The sequence below is a fragment of the Nerophis ophidion genome, linkage group LG11, assembly GCF_033978795.1.
Source record: "Nerophis ophidion isolate RoL-2023_Sa linkage group LG11, RoL_Noph_v1.0, whole genome shotgun sequence".
NCBI lineage: Eukaryota > Metazoa > Chordata > Actinopteri > Syngnathiformes > Syngnathidae > Nerophis > Nerophis ophidion.
In genome coordinates this window covers 42,980,592-42,998,819 of record NC_084621.1, presented here as the reverse complement: position 1 = coordinate 42,998,819, position 18,228 = coordinate 42,980,592, and the positions used below count along the sequence as shown (strand labels likewise).

General features: G+C 39.7%; 2 protein-coding genes and 1 long non-coding RNA gene across 5 annotated transcripts in view; 1 reads left to right on the top strand and 2 right to left on the bottom strand.

Moving 5' to 3' along the window:
• si:dkeyp-84f3.5 (uncharacterized protein LOC334144 homolog) overlaps positions 1 to 2,331 on the bottom strand; it is a 34,093-nt gene extending 31,762 nt beyond the window's left edge. The window contains exon 1 of the mRNA XM_061916045.1: positions 1,986 to 2,331. The gene's annotated coding sequence lies outside the window, so the exon portion shown is untranslated. The remainder of the gene's footprint in view (positions 1 to 1,985) is intronic.
• LOC133562143 (uncharacterized) lies at positions 1,491 to 14,196 on the top strand. 2 transcript variants are annotated; one of them, XR_009808846.1, is made up of 3 exons: positions 1,491 to 1,725; positions 4,728 to 4,830; positions 12,737 to 14,196. It is a non-coding gene; the product is annotated as an uncharacterized LOC133562143 (long non-coding RNA). The 2 variants fall into 2 exon arrangements; XR_009808847.1 differs by lacking the exon at positions 1,491 to 1,725 and adding an exon at positions 1,934 to 2,154.
• LOC133562137 (chemerin-like receptor 1) lies at positions 6,163 to 10,522 on the bottom strand. Of its 2 annotated transcripts, none has more exons than XM_061916051.1 (2): positions 10,488 to 10,522; positions 6,163 to 7,502 (listed from the first exon to the last, which is right to left on the bottom strand). In XM_061916051.1, exon 2 carries the CDS (start codon positions 7,490 to 7,492, stop codon positions 6,380 to 6,382), a length of 1,113 nt encoding a protein of 370 aa, XP_061772035.1. In that variant the 5' UTR covers positions 7,493 to 7,502; positions 10,488 to 10,522; the 3' UTR covers positions 6,163 to 6,379. The 2 variants fall into 2 exon arrangements, with proteins under 2 accessions (XP_061772035.1, XP_061772034.1); XM_061916050.1 differs by having other exon boundaries at positions 6,163 to 7,505; positions 10,488 to 10,515.
• Positions 14,197 to 18,228: the final 4,032 nt, after the last annotated feature.

Sequence of the window (18,228 nt, the reverse complement as noted above, 5' to 3'; positions counted from 1 at the left end):
CTAGAAAAAAAACAACACAAAAAAATTCGATTGCATTAGGACGGATTCAGATGTTTTTAGACAAATTTACTTGGATAATTCTGGGAAATCCCTTATCCTTCTATTGTGTTGCTAGTGTTTTAGTGAGTTTAACAGTACCTGATAGTCGGAGGGGTGTGTCCACGGGTGTCTTGACGCCAATGTCTCAGGGGAGTCGACGGCAGCTGTACGGACGGCACAAGCTCAGCTGATCTCCGAAGCGAAGAAGAAGCGACTTTTTACCACACTTTTCTCTCCGAAACCTGCTGGTTAACATTCGGTCGGGATTCATGTTCGCTTGACCGCGCTCTGATCCATAGTAAAGTTTCAACTCCGGGAATTTTAAACAAGGAATCACCGTGTGTTTGTGTGGCTAAAGGCTAAAGCTTCCCAACTCCATCTTTCTACTTTGACTTCTCCAATATTAATTGAACAAATTGCAAAAGATTCAGCAACACAGATCTCCAAAATACTGTGTAATTATGGGGTTAAAGCAGACGACTTTTAGTTGTGTGTGTGTGCAGCGCTCATATTTCCTAACAACCCATGACGTCACGCGTACACGTCATCATTACACAACGTTTTCAAGACGAAACTCCCGGGATATTAAAAATTGCGATTTAGTAAACTAAAAAGGCCGTATTGGCATGTGTTGCAATGTTAATATTTCATCATTGATATATTAACTATCAGACTGCGTAGTGCATGGGTGTCAAACTCTGGCCCGCAGGCCAAATTTGGCCACCCCACCGTGTAATTTAATTTGGCCCTTGAGGCAATATCAAATTAACATTAGAGCTGGCCCGCCGGTATTATAACACCACATTCACCGCTAATACTCATACTTACCAACCCTCCCGATTTTCCCGGGAGACTCCGGAATTTCAGTGCCCTTGCCGAAAATCACCCGGGGCAACCATTCTCCCGAATTCCTCTCGATTTCCAAACCAAACATCATTGGGGACGTGCCTAAAAGGCACTCCATTCAACCTGTCGTCCCGTCCGCTTTTTCTCCATACAAACATTGTTTCGGCCCAGTCACATTATATATGCAGACTTTATACACAAACAACTGAATGCAATGCATACTTGGTCAACCGCCATACAGGTCATACTGAGGGTGGCCGTATAAACAACTTTAACACTGTTACAAATATGTGCCACACTGTGAACCCACACCAAACAAGAATGACAACCACATTTAGGGAGAACATCCACACCGTAACCCAACATAAACACAACAGAACAAATACATAAACACAACAGAACAAATACCCAGAACCACTTGCAGCACTAACTCTTCCGGCATGCTACAATATTTGAAAATCGATTTCGCATGTCACTATAAAGTTATACAAGCCTTGCTCGTTCAATATTCAATGCAAAACTTGTTTGGGTCACTATTAAAAGGTTAATTTGTTCAACCTTGGCCCGCGGCTTTGTTCAGTTTGAAATTTTTGCCCACTCTGTATTTGAGTTTGACACCCCTGGCGTAGTGGGTAGTAGTGGGTTTCAGTAGGCCTTTAAACATGTAGATGTGATGAGGTGGCAACTTGTCCAGGGTATACCCTTCCTTCCACCCGATTGTAGCTGAGATAGGCTCCAGAACCCCCCGTGACCCTAATAGGGACAAGCGGTAGGAAATGGATGGATGGATATGAATCGTCACGCCGCCAGATGGAGACTGGTGCCCACCCTTTGAAAAAGGTCTACTGCTATAAAAGCGTGTAAAGTGTTGTAAATAACTTTCACATAGAACATAAACGATATATGGATGATATATAGTCAACAGTATATGAGCAATGAAAAGAATTGTGGCATTTTACATCGAGTATGTTGCCTCATTTGTTCTCCTTGGGTAGCCATGTTAGCCACCGCTAGCTTACCGCCATAGAGCAGGGACATATTAAATAAACGACAGAAAAGTCAGCCAGCATATCAGCACAGTTGAATGATATATCACTTACCGAGACATTGGTCGTGTTTGTTGACAGCAAAAACGGCAGAATGGAGAGTCAGAGTTATTGCACTCGCTTCCTGCTCCTGCAGGCCGAAGCAAGCCAACCAAAGATCTTCTTCGGCCGAAAGAAAGCCCATAGCAGAATGACGAGAAGACTAGCACAACACGCTTTATGGGTTAGTCAAAGTGTTTGTTAGGCAATACTTGCATGATACGACTGTGTATCGTACATCAAAACTAGTCGGTGATCGTTGCACTTCTGCGTGCCAGTCTCTATAAAAAAAAATATAAAGCGGCCTTATGGCATAGTTGATAAAACTTTGTTGGAGAATCTTCTCTTACCGAACATCTCGTTCACTTGAGTTTTTTTCAACATGGAGACGCGTGCAAATCTAATGCTTTTGTTTGACTCACCGATGACTGATTATGTGCGAAAACAATCTAAACTGTTTTAAATCTATCACCTAAACAAAGTTATTTAATTGGACTTGTCTAATTCCTTATTCAATATTACAAAGTTGAACAATATCATGCTCAAACAAGAAAAGGGTTGAAAGTAGGGCTGCTGGTCTGGGCGTTATGGCCTTTTTTTAATATCTCAATATTTTTAGGTTATATCGTGGTACACGATATATATATTTCGATATTTTGCCTTGGGCTTGAATTAACACTTGATGCATATAAACACAGAAGTATGATGATTATAAGTGTCTACATTACAACATTCTTGTTCATACTGTATTAATATATGCTCATTTTAAACTTTCATGGAGAGAAGGAAATCACAACTAAGTCAATTGACCAAAATTGTATTTATCAAACAGTTATTAAGCAACGGCACAAACAGAAAGTGCAAGATTGTCAGAGACATTTTAAGTGTGAAATAAAAATGAGCTGCATGATAGGAAATCAAATAGTGTTCGTCCTTCGCAAGGTGGCAGGTTACTACGGACGTTATTAAATTCTGTTGTTGACAATATTTTTCATATGGTGTTGATCTGGAAATGTTTGCCTCGGCATTTTGATGGTGTGGGCGTTTGGCAACGAACGGAGATGTTGACATACGGAGTAATCACTCTTCATTCTCTAGCAGGTGACTTTTCAAATGATGCTACATATTAGCTGCAATGCTACTTTTTGTAGCAACACTTTTGGCCCACACTTGACAAATAACGGTTGTCTGTTTGACATATTCCCATTTGAAGCCAAACCACCGCCAGTCTATATGGACCCCCTGCTGTTTTTCTTGGAAATTAATTCATTCGCACCTTCTTTCTCTCGTATTACCACTCGCACGGCTCTGCCAGCATCACAGCTAACGTTACCCATGCTGCTACCTCTCTGCTCCGCGAGGGCGTATACGTATGTGATGTATGACGTGACAGTATGTGACGTGTGTAACAAGGTGCGCTTGTCTGTGAGAAGGAGACACAGGAAAGACTGAGAAGAGCCTGTAATGTAATGCACGCAGCTAAAAGCAACTGCGTGAGAACATATACTCGAATAACACAATATCGTTTTTTTTTTATATCGCACAGAGACAAACCCGCAATATATCGTGTATATCGATATATCGCCCAGCCCTAGTTGAAAGGTGTAGTCCTTTGACGGCAAGTGCAGTTCGATTAAGTGACAACAACATACAATATAAGAATGATGACCGAGAACAGTGGTATCCAACGTGTGGCACCACGGGCCATTTTTGTCCCGCAGCTGTACTTTTGCTGTCTCCGCAGAACATTTCTGAAATAAAAACAAAACAAAAAAACAACAGTAACATTGTAGAAAAAAATATTTTGCAAGAAGATTGATGCGTTCGTTACGTCTCGTTTCGATTATTTTAAGGTATTATTTTTGATCCTCCCTATGTCTGGCATTAAAAGATTACAGTTGGTACAAGATGCGGCTGCTAGACTTTTGACAAGAACAAGAAAGTTTGATCATATTACGCCTATACTGACTCACCTGCACTGGCTTCCTATGTACTTAAGATGCAACTAAGGTTTTACTACTTACGTATTAAATACTAAACAGTCTCGCTCCATCCTATGTTGCTGATTTTATTGTACCATATGTCGCAGCAAGAAATCTGCGTTCAAAGAACTCCAGCTTATTAGTGATTGCCAGAACCCAAAAAAAAGTCTGTGGGCTACAGAGCATTTTCTATTTGGGCTCCAGTACTCAGGAATGCCCGAACAGTTAGAGATGCAACCTCAGTAGAAGCATTCAAATACCATCTTAAGACTAATTTGTATACACTAGCCTTTAAATAGACCCTCCTTTTGGACCAGTTGATCTGCCGTCTCTCTTCTGCTTAGCCCCCCTCTCTTGCATGGACAGGTTATTAGGTGACCACAGATGCGCCAGCTGTTCAAAGTCAGAACCCAGGGTGGACTACTCATCTGTGCATCAGTTGATGACGTCTCTGCGCTGCTGACTTGTCTCCACTCAATAAGATCCCCTGCTGGCACCACTACAGACTGGACTCTCACACTATTAACTAGATCCACTCGACGTCCATTTCACCGGTCGCCCAAAATCTGCCGTCCCCTCCTAGGTTTCTCATTGTATCCAAATGGGTTAAGTTTTTTCTTGCCCTGATGTTGGATCTGAGGTGAGGATGTCGTTGTGGCTTGTGCAGCCCTTTGAGACACCCATGATTTAGGGCTATATAAATAAACTTTGATTGATTAATTGAAAGAAGATTATGTAATACATCCATCCATTTTCTACCGCTTATTCACTTTAGGGCCACACGAGGCGCTGGTGTCGATCTCAGCTACAATCGGGTGGAAGGCGGTGTACACCCTGGACAAGTCGCTCTCATCGCAGGATTATGTAATGAGAAAAAGGTAAAATATTGATATTGATATTTACTTACAATATTATTTGTCATTATATCACACAACAATTAGACATTTTTAAGTCCTTTTTTTTTTAAATAGAATAAAAACATGAAAAATGGACTGCAGCTGTTTTGACTTTTCAATATGTGGCCCCTTGATGTAAAAAATTCGGACACTCCTTTGAACAACATTAATCAGGCATCCTAGACGCCCCCTCAGCAGGGTCCCTCCACCTCCCGTACTTCCTCAGCACCTCCCACAGGATCTCCCGAGGGACCCGGTCATACATCCACAAAGCACATGTAGACTAGATAGGCATACTCCCAGGCCTTCTCCAGGATTCCCACAAGAGTAAAGAGATGGTCAGTTGTTCCACAACCAGGACGGAACTCACATTGCTCCTCTTGAATCTGTTGTTCAATTATTTGATACGACTAAAATATTTAAGTACATGAACAATTCATCCATCCATCCATCCATTTTCTACCGCTTATTCCCTTTTGGGGTCGCGGGGGGTGCTGGCGCCTATCTCAGCTACAATCGGGCGGAAGGCGGGGTACATATTTTTGCATATACAGGTATAATCAAGTCATATTTCTATGTGTATATACATATTTCAAATGATTTATTTTCAATTTTTTTTATTCCCAATTCCAATACCGATCATCAAATCGGCCGGCACCGATACCAATCACATGCGAGTACGATTGACATTTTAACAATATCAACAGAAAATATAAACTACTACCTTATTCTCTTTATCTGTATACAATATGCTGAGCCTCGCCTTCCGATGATAATGGTACTTGATAATAAAACTTGAGATACAAAGAATTACAGTTTATTTGCGGTAATTTAAGTGGAGCGGCTCCACACTCTATGGATACAAATAATTAGCTGGTAGCTGCTTGTTAGGCAGGGGATTGAAATTAAAAACCGTGTCAGCCAGAGGGGATCGGCATTTGTGATCTGTGATAAAATGCATTAATCGCCAATAGTGATCACATGCTTTTCACAAAAAAACACATGATACTGATCAGTGGCCGATCAATTGGCAGATCCCTACTAGTTTACCCATGTTATGGTTTTGTGTTGTGTTTAGTGGTGTTTGGTTCCTAGTTCCCCGCGACCCTGAAAGGGATAATTGGTAGAAAATGGATGGATGGATGGATGGTTCCTAGTTTGGGTTTTTGTATTCAAAATTTGGAACTTCAAGCGTGATGATTCAAGGGCCTCTTTTCTCAAAAGTAAAGCAAACGAGTGAGCTGGTAAATTAGTCTTATGTTTAGTTTTCACAAACAGGCTTAAGGGACACATATTAGATTCATAACAAGTCAGTTTTGCTGAAAGGGTATCTTTAATGCACTACACCTGCTTAATTCGGAAAGTGTTACATGAATTTTTGCAGAGATTTATTGCTGTAGAAATGACTGTTTGGTGAGTGTCCAAAACAAAGTGAGTGCATCTTAAAAGACAACAATACAAACTATACTCAGACACTAAAAATATTTATATTTGCACTGAAATAGTTCAATAGTTGTTTACTGTTCATCACTCATATTTCAGTATTGTCATTGCCTTGACTGGTTTGAACTGTCTTTGACTCTGCATGAGAGCTCTCTTCCTGGAAAGCATTCTCCAGTACTTTCAGGATGGATTTACAAACTCTATCCTTGAAATCTTGGCCCATGAACACATACAACAGTGGATTAAGACAACTGTTGATAAAGGCCAGGCTAGTGGCTATGGGGAGCCCAATAGTTATGACATTTTGGAATACTACACTTGAATAGCTGTAGCTGACAATCTCAATTAAAACAAGAGTGTGAAAGGGAGCCCAGCAGAAAAAAAAGACAATAATAACCGAGGCAATGATCTTAAAAGTCCGACTTGATTGACTGGCAAGGTTGCGATTCTTTCTAAGACGGTGGATTATGGCAGCATAACAGGAGATGATGGCTGTGAAGGGGATTGCAAAACCTAAAAGGAAGCGGGTCACGTTCAGAGCCTGAAGACGAAGCAGTCGGAGGTCATTCAGATGTGGTGTGAAAAAGTCATCAGAAAAGACAAAATTGTTGAAACAGTTGATAACGTCTTCACTAAAAAACGACGGTCCCGTGTCCCTGAAGATGAAATTCGGAGTGCTCAAAATCAGAGCCAGCACCCAAACAGCCACACTGACACGGGTCGCCATCTGGACACTTCGGTGGTTTTGAGCCCAAACGGGCCACACCACGGAGACACATCTGTCGATGCTGATCACCATCAGGATGTAGACGCTGGCAAATATGTTGAGAGCGTTAACTGCACTACTCATCTTGCACATGAACTTGCCGAAGGGCCAGTGGAAATTTAGAGCCGTGTACGTCACGCTCAAAGGAAGGAATGCTGTGAAGAGGAAATCGGCCACGGCGAGGTTGAAGAACCAGACTGTGTTGACCGTTTTCTTCATCTTGAATCCAGTTACCCAGATAACCACGCCGTTGCCCAGCACTCCGAGGACAAAGGCAAATGAGTAAACGATGAGAGACATGATGTTTAGAGACCGCCTCAACTCAGTGTATGGATCGGTTGTATGATTCCCATAAATGTCGTCATACTCTGAGAAGTCTTCCCCTGTTACACCTGTTTCATTGACGCGAGAGATAGGTGTAGACATATTCTCCATTGTCTTGAACCTGCTGGAAAAAAAAAATCAGATGTATTATTTTCTTTTAGAGCAATAGCCCTAAAACATAGCTTATGGTGTTGCTGTTCACAGAGTATAAGCAATTACACAAAATTGCTGCAAGTTCCTATGTCGACAGTATAGAGGTTACTTCATCATTTCATTATTTCTGTATGCTAACCAGCAGAGTGACCACAAAAAGGCTCTAATCAGTGTACTTTGTTATGACTTCAAACTGTATTCCTGTCCATCAATAAAGGAGTGCCTCAGGGTCTGGTTGTCAGCACTCTCACTCCTGTACTGTGATAATAAAATGTTATTGGAGACTTCTATCTATCCATTAATACCACTTTTCCTCATTATGGTTGTGGGTGAACTCTAGCCTGTACCAGCTGGCTTTGAGAAGGGAGGCACTGTACACCGTACACTGATCACCAGTCAATCAAAAGACACTTATGGACAAAAAAACATTCATACTCAGAGTCACACTTATATTGTAAGCAATTTAATCAATTTAGACAATTCCGGTTCCAAGTCCTGTATCTCGTTTCAATTCAGATTCCCAATGAGTCTCGATTCGCTTAAGAGGCAGGGTCAAAAGTGTACTATCGTCACAAGCCGAATTTCAAGCAGTGTATAGATACATTATATATCCTTTGAACCTGAATATAAATGTTATTACGGTTTCTTTCCACAGGAGTACACTTTCACAAAACCTTCACTTTATATTTGAAAACATCATAAAAAAACATTTACTCATATCATTTTGTTGATATGTTGGAAATGGAGAAGTTCTGATCAGAGTTTCATGCTGCAGATTTCGATAATGAAATAAAATAAAGATACCGTTCGAATCACTCCTTCCATCCATCCATTTTGTACCGTTTGTTAATGTAAATCATATAATGATACTATTCATGGTATCAACACTGTCAATTTATGAATCAATCTGTCTTTCGCTTATGCGTACGTATGCCTGAGAGTGGTTGCTAAAAAAAACAACAGAACAGCACAACAGTTCTTGTTATATTATGCTCTCTACACTTTTATTGATCTATCTGTTAATTTCCTGTAAATAACTGCTTATTTTCTGATGTAACATGCAATTCTTAAAGTTTACTAAGCAGTTCAATTTTGTGTTGTTTCAGGCTAGTTTGGCGGCTAGCTTAGCTATTAGCATGCATGCTGTTGTTTGCTCTTCCCCTGTGTACAACATGTTGAGCTTTGTCCTCCTGCTTCAGTCAAATTGCAGTTTATTTACTGAAATGGAGGACTATTGACACAAAGGAGCGGCTCCACATGGTTCATGAAGAACTGGAGATAAACAAGTTTATATGCTCTTAGAGCATATAAACTTGGAATCGACATTTAAAAAATGTTATGCACGATGCCCTAATTAGAGACAATATAGAGCAGCGTTTCTTAGCCCATAGGGCGGGGCCCATTTTTGGACAGCGAGCTGTGGTCCATATTGGCTGCAGCGGTACTCAGTTGTAATACACTTTTCCACCACTTGTGGCAGTAAAAGACAATATCAAACAAACAGAAGTAGTCTGGAGGTAAACTCATAGAGAAGTTGCTTAAGCGCAAAGAATATGACTAAAGTAGTGGACTTTAACTTTATTGACAGTTTAGTTAAGAAATATTTACTATCCATTATTATGTTGTTCAAATGTATTTATCCTAGCACTGTGTAAATGTATTTGAATTGTATGTAAAACAGTTTTTTTATAAATGCCTTATTTTGCAGTTTATTTGAATAGTATTTATTTTGTAATCAGCCCCACCTGAGCCTCAGTAATAGTCTTTGCGATTAACACATGCTTTTTATACAATTTGAAATTGTTCATCCTCTTGGTTATATATAATTATTGAGTATGATTAAAATCAAGAGTAAGATTACTAAGTCAGTGTTAATGTTAGAGTGGGTCCCAGCCCCTTCTGTAGTGTAAAAGTTGGGCCCAGAAGTCAAAAAGGTAAATAACCCCTGATTTGGAACAGGGGTGTCTGGAGCACATTTTTAATATACATACAAGTCAAGCTAAAAATCAACCTAAAATTGATGTTTTTAGACTGTGTGAGGAAGCAAACTCCACACCAAACTGATCTGACAGACATTCAAACCCAGATCTCCTGACTGTGGCTCAGTTGTGCTAACAACCGTCCTTCCGGAAAATTTCTGTTTTCAAATGTATTTGTGGTGAATAATTAGGTGTAGTCATATAGTCAAGGCGAGGCAACTTTATTTATAGAGCACAATTTGTACACAAAGCAATTCAAAGTGCTTTACAGAAAGAAAAAAAAAAGGCAAAAATAAAGATTTAAAATAACAATTCAAATTAAAATCAGAAAATAAAATCATCTAAATCAATTCAATTAAATCAAATAATTAAAATCAATCAAATAAAGTAGATATACTGTCTTTGTTGTACAACTTTCTGGCAAGTCACTGGAACATTTTCTGCAAAAATAATCTTTAGTCCAATTTAAATCTTACAATTGCCTAACAGGGTTTTTTTTTTTCTTCACAGAGGTCAAAAAATTGTTAAATACTTTTACCTGCAAAATGATCTTTTTTCCATGTCGTTTCTCCACACTTGTATTTCAATACAACTTTTTGATATATTTTAATCGTGGACATAGTTGGATGTGACGTTTAATAAGTGTTATCTGTGTGATGACTGTATTATGCTGATAGAATATATTTGTACCATGAATTGATTTACATGGACCCCGACTTAAACAAGTTGAACAACTTATTCGGGTGTTACCATTTAGTGGTCAGTTGTACGGAATATGTACTGAACTGTGCAATTTACTAATAAAAGTTTCAATAAATCAATCAATATCTTAAAAAAGACCACATATATTTTAGATTTGAACTAATAAACTACAGACGACATTAATTATTTCATACAGACGGAATCTATGTTTCCCTCCTAATGAAATATATAATTCCATCGGTATAAAAAAAACAAACCCAAATGCACTGTACCTTTCTATGAGCTTTCCAGTTGGGTTAGGACATGTCAAAAGAGGAAGTAGCACCATTTAAATCTATTGCGCTTATTAAGCAACAGTAGTGTGATGACACTTCTCACTCAGAAGTGATCAAATTATTATGTGCAACACATTAAAATTCTTGACTTTTTAGTTTTCATGTATTGTAATAAAAAAACAGCTTTCTATTAAATACATTCATTGATAAACAAATCAATACATATTTTGTTATATTCTTTTATAAGGACTTGTGTTTAATGTTTTACTTTGAAACAGAAACTTCCTGCCTATCCTTGTCTTACTCTCCGCATATGTTTTCTATTTTTCACAAGTCTCCAGTTTTGCCATCATCATTTTGCATTCCTTATAAACTCCCACCAACCTCTTCACGTTCCTTTTGTCCTCGTGTTCCAGAGACTCTTGTGTCCGTCGATTCAATCTTGCAATAAAAGTAAATAAAAATGGGGAATTTGTATCTATTTCAAAGATGGCATCAGGTGTCATTTTTACAAAGTTTGAAATGCACACATTGGTTAGCACGTTTAATGTAATGTTGGGCTCTTGTTGTTTTACATAACGCTCATTTCAGGAGCTTTTTAAATTGTATTAGATTCCAAGGTTATTTCAACAAATTTGTTCTACTCCAACCCAAAATCGAACCGACTCTGCAGAGATAGATCAAGGGTCGCCTCCGTTTAGCGGATATGGATCACGGTCTCAATCACCTCGGTCCATTGACGACTCTGACACAGCCTCCTCAGTGTCCCTTTATTACTTATTTTGTCGTTTCTGCTAACCTTGTCACAAGCTGCTGATATTTAATGTAAGTAGAGTAACATCCATCCATCCGTCCATCCATCCATCCATTTTCTAACATGTTGGAACAAAATAGTTTAAGACCAGCTTCATCATAACACTGATCACTTATGGGCCTATTCTCCCATGTGCTTTGAGGGGACCTATGAGGACTTTCGTCTTTTCTGACTCAAACATTTTTGAAACAATGTTGGATACCTGTGTTAAAGCATCAACTCATAAGGTTTCTGAATTTTGGTGTGAGCTTGCACACAATTTTGGTGACTCTGTTCGCGGGGTTTTGTATTCTGGCTACGTCATGAAATCACAGCACAGTAGACATACTTATTTCAATATTTGCTTAAATTCCCAGCCAAAGGGCTAAGATCCTTCAAAATTAACATGCGCATAATAACACCGACGTGCGACATGTAGTGACATAAATGCTTTTCGTTATAAAGACTCAGAGGCCCAGTCTATAAATCCTTAAACTAATAATTATTTAGCCTAAACCCCATGTCAGCCATCGTTTAAGGTCTCCCTCTTTTGGAATTTTTTTACACGGGTCCATGGGTAAGTGTACCCTCTTTTTCTTGAATCTCGGGCTCTTAGTTCGGTATGGACTCATTGATTGTTTATAAACTGAGTTCGGAGTGGAAGTGACGTTAGAAACAACGCACAACAGCCAGTTTCATAACAACCGGTTTCCACTCATCCAGACATGCCCGTGTTTCTCCTGCTTCTACATTTACAAGCGCTTGTGGAAATCACACATGAATACCTTAAGAGAAGGAAACGCTCGATTGCAGCTATTTCGAATACACCACATCTCAGACGGCAACATAGCAATGTTGAGCGATGGTTTTGGATACGGCCTGGAAGAACGGCAGCCTGGTGCAATATGTTTGTCAACGAGTGTGTTGGGCCAGAGGAATGGCAGCCAATGAGAGCTTTTGAATGTCCAGTTCAGCTGTGATTCGACTTCGCCAAATAATTTGTCCATTTGTCAAAGGGGAGACAATGAGAACGCGGGATCCCGTGGATGTGAGATAAAACATGTAGCGTGTACTTTGTATTACTTGGCCGACGAGGGAAGACTTCGGAAAACAGCGCATACATTTGTCATGATCCGTGGCCCGGATCATCTTTTGTTTAGTCAGGTTCTGTTAGTTTTGAACTCCCTCAGTTCCTTTGTTTTGGTCACCTGCTTCTCGTTAGTGTTCATCACATTCACCTGCTGACGGGCTCTGTCTGGCTTCATTGTTTGCTGAATGCAACAGTTACGTTGGGTAAATTCCTTGTCTTGTATGCTTCTTGATTTCTGTGCTAAGTCTCGCCTTAGATTCCCGTGCGAACGGCACGTGTCTTGTTTGTTTTTTGTCTGTTTTGATTGACTGTGTATGATTTTTGGAGAATAAATCATCTTCTACTTTCACGCTTTGTCCGCAGTTGTCCGTCTGCATCCTGACAGTAAGATGCGAACCCCGCAGTAAGATGCGAACCCCACGTGACAGAATGAAGCCGGCCGCCAGTTCTTTTACAACGGGCTCCGAGGAGGGTGTTGAGAGCGATGGAGGTGGAAATGCTCCGCTATTCCCCCACGGAACTCGAAGAGATGGTGTGGGGCCATGGTGGTTCACTGGAGCCCATCCACTCCCGTTGGCCCAAGGACATCGCCACACCGCAGTACTGGACGGATCGGCGAAGACGGAACCAATAAGAGAAGGTTTCACCCGCCGTCAGGACGCACTAATCCCGCAAATTCCTCCTCCGGACTGAAGCAGGTCACAAACCGCCTAGTCATCCTCGCTGCCGATGTTTGGTAATCCGCTAACTCATCTTGCCAAACACTTCACCGACCTGACAATGAGTCAGATGGTCACCGGCACCAATGACGTCACCCCGCCCACTGGGAATGACTTCAGAGAGCAATACTTTTTTTTACGGACTCGCTCACCAGGTCTGTCCCTGTCATCCAAGACTCAAGCTCCGCCCCCAAGGACTCTAGACCCGCCCACATCACAGACTTTTTCCTCCCGTCCTCCCACACAATCTCAGGTGGGGAGTGGACAGACAAATTTTGGCCAATTTAGAAAGGAGGAGGAGTCCACCACCCTCCTAACCCTCCACCCACCCCCAAAGACAGCTCCAGATCGCACAGGAAGCGTCTGGTATCCGCTTCCTGAGGGGGTGTGGCTAGGGCTGATAGCCAGGCCAGTGAGGTGGCACTGCTGCGCCCGACCAAGCGGCAACCTCCTGCTCGACCACCACCACCTGTTCTTCAGCGGGTCAAGCTGCAACCTCCTGAAAGGCCAGCTGCACAACAACTGCGCCCAGCCAGGCAGCAACCTCTGACCCAGCCACCACCAACTGTTCTTCGGCGTGCCAAGCCACGACCTCCAGCCAGGCCACCTCCGCCAAGGTCACAGTTAACCTCAGCCCAGGTGGGCCTGAAGACACCATCCTTGTTGTGTACGTGAGGACTGGAAGGAGACGACAGTACGAGAGACTTAAGGTTACCAGGTTTATTGGAAGCTTTGATGATTGTGCTGGGATGTGTGCGGGGGCGTGTCTTGGCATGCTACCAGAATTAATGTGGGAATCTGCTGTGGAAGGATCTTGGGTTCGAATCCCTGCCGTGACAATCCTCTTGAGAAGGTGGGCGCGAGTGACCACCTTTAATGGTCTCGGAATTAAGTATTGTCTTGCTGCTGTCTATCCCCATTCAGCATGTAAGTAGGGTTGTATGTGGAGTCTGTTGCTCCAAAATCGAGACCAACAAAAACAAAAGTATGGTCTGGAGTGTCATGTGTTGATGTAACAATAAAAGGAGTGATCCAGTTGTTGTCTCAATGAGCTGTTTATTCACTCCAAGTGGTAACTGCTCGCCTCAGGCAGGTAACATGAAGACACGCCCTGATGATGTCACGACTGTGACTACAGAAACTATGGCAACCCGTACATGTCACAAAATGGAGGACACAGAACAGCGCCATTTCAGAAAAAGAGGTCAAACAAAAGTAGCGAACAGAAGTAAAAATTGATTAATAAATAAGGTGATGATTTCAAACAAGCATGCATAGAGCCATGTTTGTGTACAGCGGAAGTCACAGCTTTTTCTTCTTCTACTTCCGTTTACGGTATGTGCTGCACATGTCAAAATAAAGTATTCTGATTTAAGGTGTTATGAAAACGCATGTCATAACAGGATCATTTTTTTCAGGGTCCACGTACACAGTAACATTGTAATCTGAATTATGATCAGATTCAATACATTTTGGTTATTTGCACGTGGCTTGTGACTTTGGCTTCAGTCAAATCTGTCACAAAATGCGCACTTTGGGAATAGCAACCCTTAAATGTAGGCGTTCCCAGTCAAATTGGGGTTTGCACACATTTTCTCCCATCGCCTTAAGTACTTTTGCTCCTACAGGCTTATGAGGCTGCAATAAGTCTGGCGTCACTGGGAAAGTGATCACACTTGAAACTTGAATCTGAACTAAATCACTATGACAACATACGTACACATGACAAGTACTTCCTGGACTGATAAGGCCTTTTCAAATTTAAAGTGTTAACTTCTACATGGATTTCAGTGACATTCACATGTTTTAGTAAAACTCCATGTTCCATAATTTCACTCAGCCAAGAAAAGGTGTCACGGCAAAGTCCTTCAGATTACTAAAATTTTCACCTTCATTCACGATTTATGCACTTGTCTCTGTTTTACATAGTGTTTGCATGTTTGGCGGCTGGATGATAGAATAGGAAAAAGAGAAACTTCAAGCGTTCAAGCAGAACCGTGAGAATGAGGCCCTTAGCCATTCTTTAACCAGACTGCGATGTGCCAGTCATAATTCTAGGTTAAGGGCATCCTGACTTGTTAGAATATCATGTCATGTATTGGTATTAGCCCATACAAGAGACTAAAAATCAGCAAATATGAACAGAGCCACACACAGACAAAACACACACAAAAAAATACACAGCCAAACCCAAATGATGCCCAAAAGCGCATGACCCTTTATGAGATCATGGACGGTTTTCAAAAACAAATTTTAAATGACAGACATACAATTTCGGGATCCTTGCACGTGGCCAGCACATACTGGAAATATGATCTTCACGAATAGAACAACGCAGTGTACCGCCATCTTGACTTTTGATGGAATAGCAGCAGACTTCATGATGAATTAGATCATAGGGTATCTAATGACCTGAGAGCCACACAAGACATTTTCAAACTTATGAAAAACATTCTTAATCAGCATTTTATGAAACAAGAACCCAAGACCAGACATGAAATGACACTGAGAAATAACCCAGTGGCAGTTTTTCAGGAAATCAAAAAAGGCAGGAAGGAACACTTATACACACACACTTACCTCCAAAATAAACATACAATAAACATTATAATATCCACACAATATTAATAATTGGACCATTCCATCAAAAGCAACACAAAAATCGCTATTTTGCTCTTTAACATAATCGACATAATTTAGGGTTTAGGACCTACACTAATATGCATAATTATATATTGCATTCTGTCAATTTAAAAACCACAACGTGATCCAGGGTTTCTTCGTGTTGCCAATGGCTGGCTGTAATCTGAGAATGAAAAGTAATGCAAAACACCCCCTGCTGGTTAAATGAAGAACACAACAAAAATGCAGCAATTGCACTGCAAACAGTTCACATGAGAGACAAACGTTGCATTAATATACTGTACATATAGTGGGTGATGTCAAAGAATACATTCTGCCAACATGTATCCGAGGGAGGGTCTTTTGTGCCACGTTAAGGTATATTATGCAATGTATATGTTGAAAAAAAAAAACATAAATTCAAAACTATAAAAACATGATATATTTTTTATTATTGTGTGTACATTTTGAAATAGAAATCATGTAAATATTCTTATCAGATAAATATGCAACACAATACCACAAATGACCCTTTAAAAATGTGTAGTTGTTTGTAACTATACATGGCCTTACTTAAACAAACTGTACTGTATAGCTTTGCATTAGTCATAACCAGCATTTATATGTTTTCTACCCTAAAGCTTAACTATACTGCATAGCGTTATCATATTATTTTTGTTTTGGGATAGGCTCCGGTTTACCTGACCCTATTGAAAATAGATGGATGAATGGATCTTTGTTCAACCTAAAAGGAAACAAACCAACTTCTGGTAATATATTTTTACTTATGGAAAATTTAAAAAAAAGTGTATAATATGTACATTTGGTATGCCACTGCGGTCACAAGAGAGAATTTGCAACACGCTAGCTTCAGATCATGAATCTTTTAACAAAAACTTTTGTTGTACATACATACTGTATTTATCATTTACACTTTTTTACATTAGAAATAAGATTTAATATACAAGTAAAAAACAAAAATGAAGCAGATCTAATGATCACAGATAAACTAAAAAAGGGGGAAATGGATTAAATTAAGTGTCTTGCAGCCTTTCACAAAGGAACATAATTAACATGCACATCTATTAGTCTGTTTACATTAAGCCATGAAATGCCAATAAGAAAACCATGTATTTAACAAACTAAAGCATATACATGTACATATAGGAGTCTATATTGGAATCAATACCTATTTTGGGGGTAAGGAATAAAGACATACATTTTGGTTTGTGGCACATTTTCATAATTTATTAACCCTTAACACATTTGGACATTTCATGGTATAAACTAACTTCAAAAATAAGCCTACTTTTTCACTGATTTCTTGTCAAATGACAAATATTGTTTTACAGTAAGTGTTTTTACAAAATATACTATATCATTTTTTCCGATGTGTAAATAAATATCTATTAAATACTGTGAAATCCTGTAGTGAAACCATCCAACTGAACCTTGTTTTTACTGTGAGAAATACTGCATATAAATTAGCACTGAATCGTAATTCCAAATGCTAGTTCATTGTTAATCTTAGACGTAGTTAGCAATCATACTGGCGGACAATGCTGCACTTCTCTTAGTACAAAAAACACACATTTCAGGATGCACCACAGCTTGGGTACAATATTTTGAACTCTCAGCTTAATCAAATTGTAAAACAGATATCGACAGCCAATGTAAATATCAGTGACAAAAGAACTGATAAAATATGATTAAACAGTCATATTTCTGAGATGCTATGCAAAATTAGCATCGTTGATGGAAATTCTCCACTGCAGTTTGCTAACTTAATCTCCAGGTGTGTAAGTGACAGAAAGAAAAACTTTGGAAAAAGTAGGGCTACATGTCTGAATCTTTAGGTTTCTCTTTTTTTAGACAGTGGTGGAACAATATCTTATAATAATATTGGATAATATAGATTATTAGGATTAGTAACAGCTGGAAGATGAGGCTTTTGATTCGCTCACTATGTTTACATCTACACACAATTGTGTTTAAGGAATACAAATAATCCAGTTTACATGTTATTCAGCATATTAAAAATTTTGTTGGTAATAAAGTAATTATGTCAAAACAAAACCAATTGTGTGTTTTTTGTCTTCCATTTTGCCTAATTGTTAAATTTTGTTGCTTTGGCTGTATTGCATGTTTCAAGTCTACAAATGCATGTTGATATGGTGCTGAACAAACATGCAAGTTTCAGATCAAATATGGTGGCAAATCAAATTGGGATCCATAGACATGTGCACAATGAAAAATTGATTGGTAGACTCTTTGTCTCTTAGCTGACTAAAGTAATTTGCACCTATGCTTCACTCAAACATTAGCGTTTTCATGTTTTCAGGATACTAGGCAATTCTGACAACATTGACACTTAATTCCTAGTTCTGGATCTAAACAATATGTGTATTGGTAAAATTCCTCCCAAAATAGACACAGTAGTGAGTTTAAGCTTGTTTTTTTTACGAGTTTCAGGACATTTTGGAATGCCCGCTTTTAGTTCCAAAATGCGGGTGA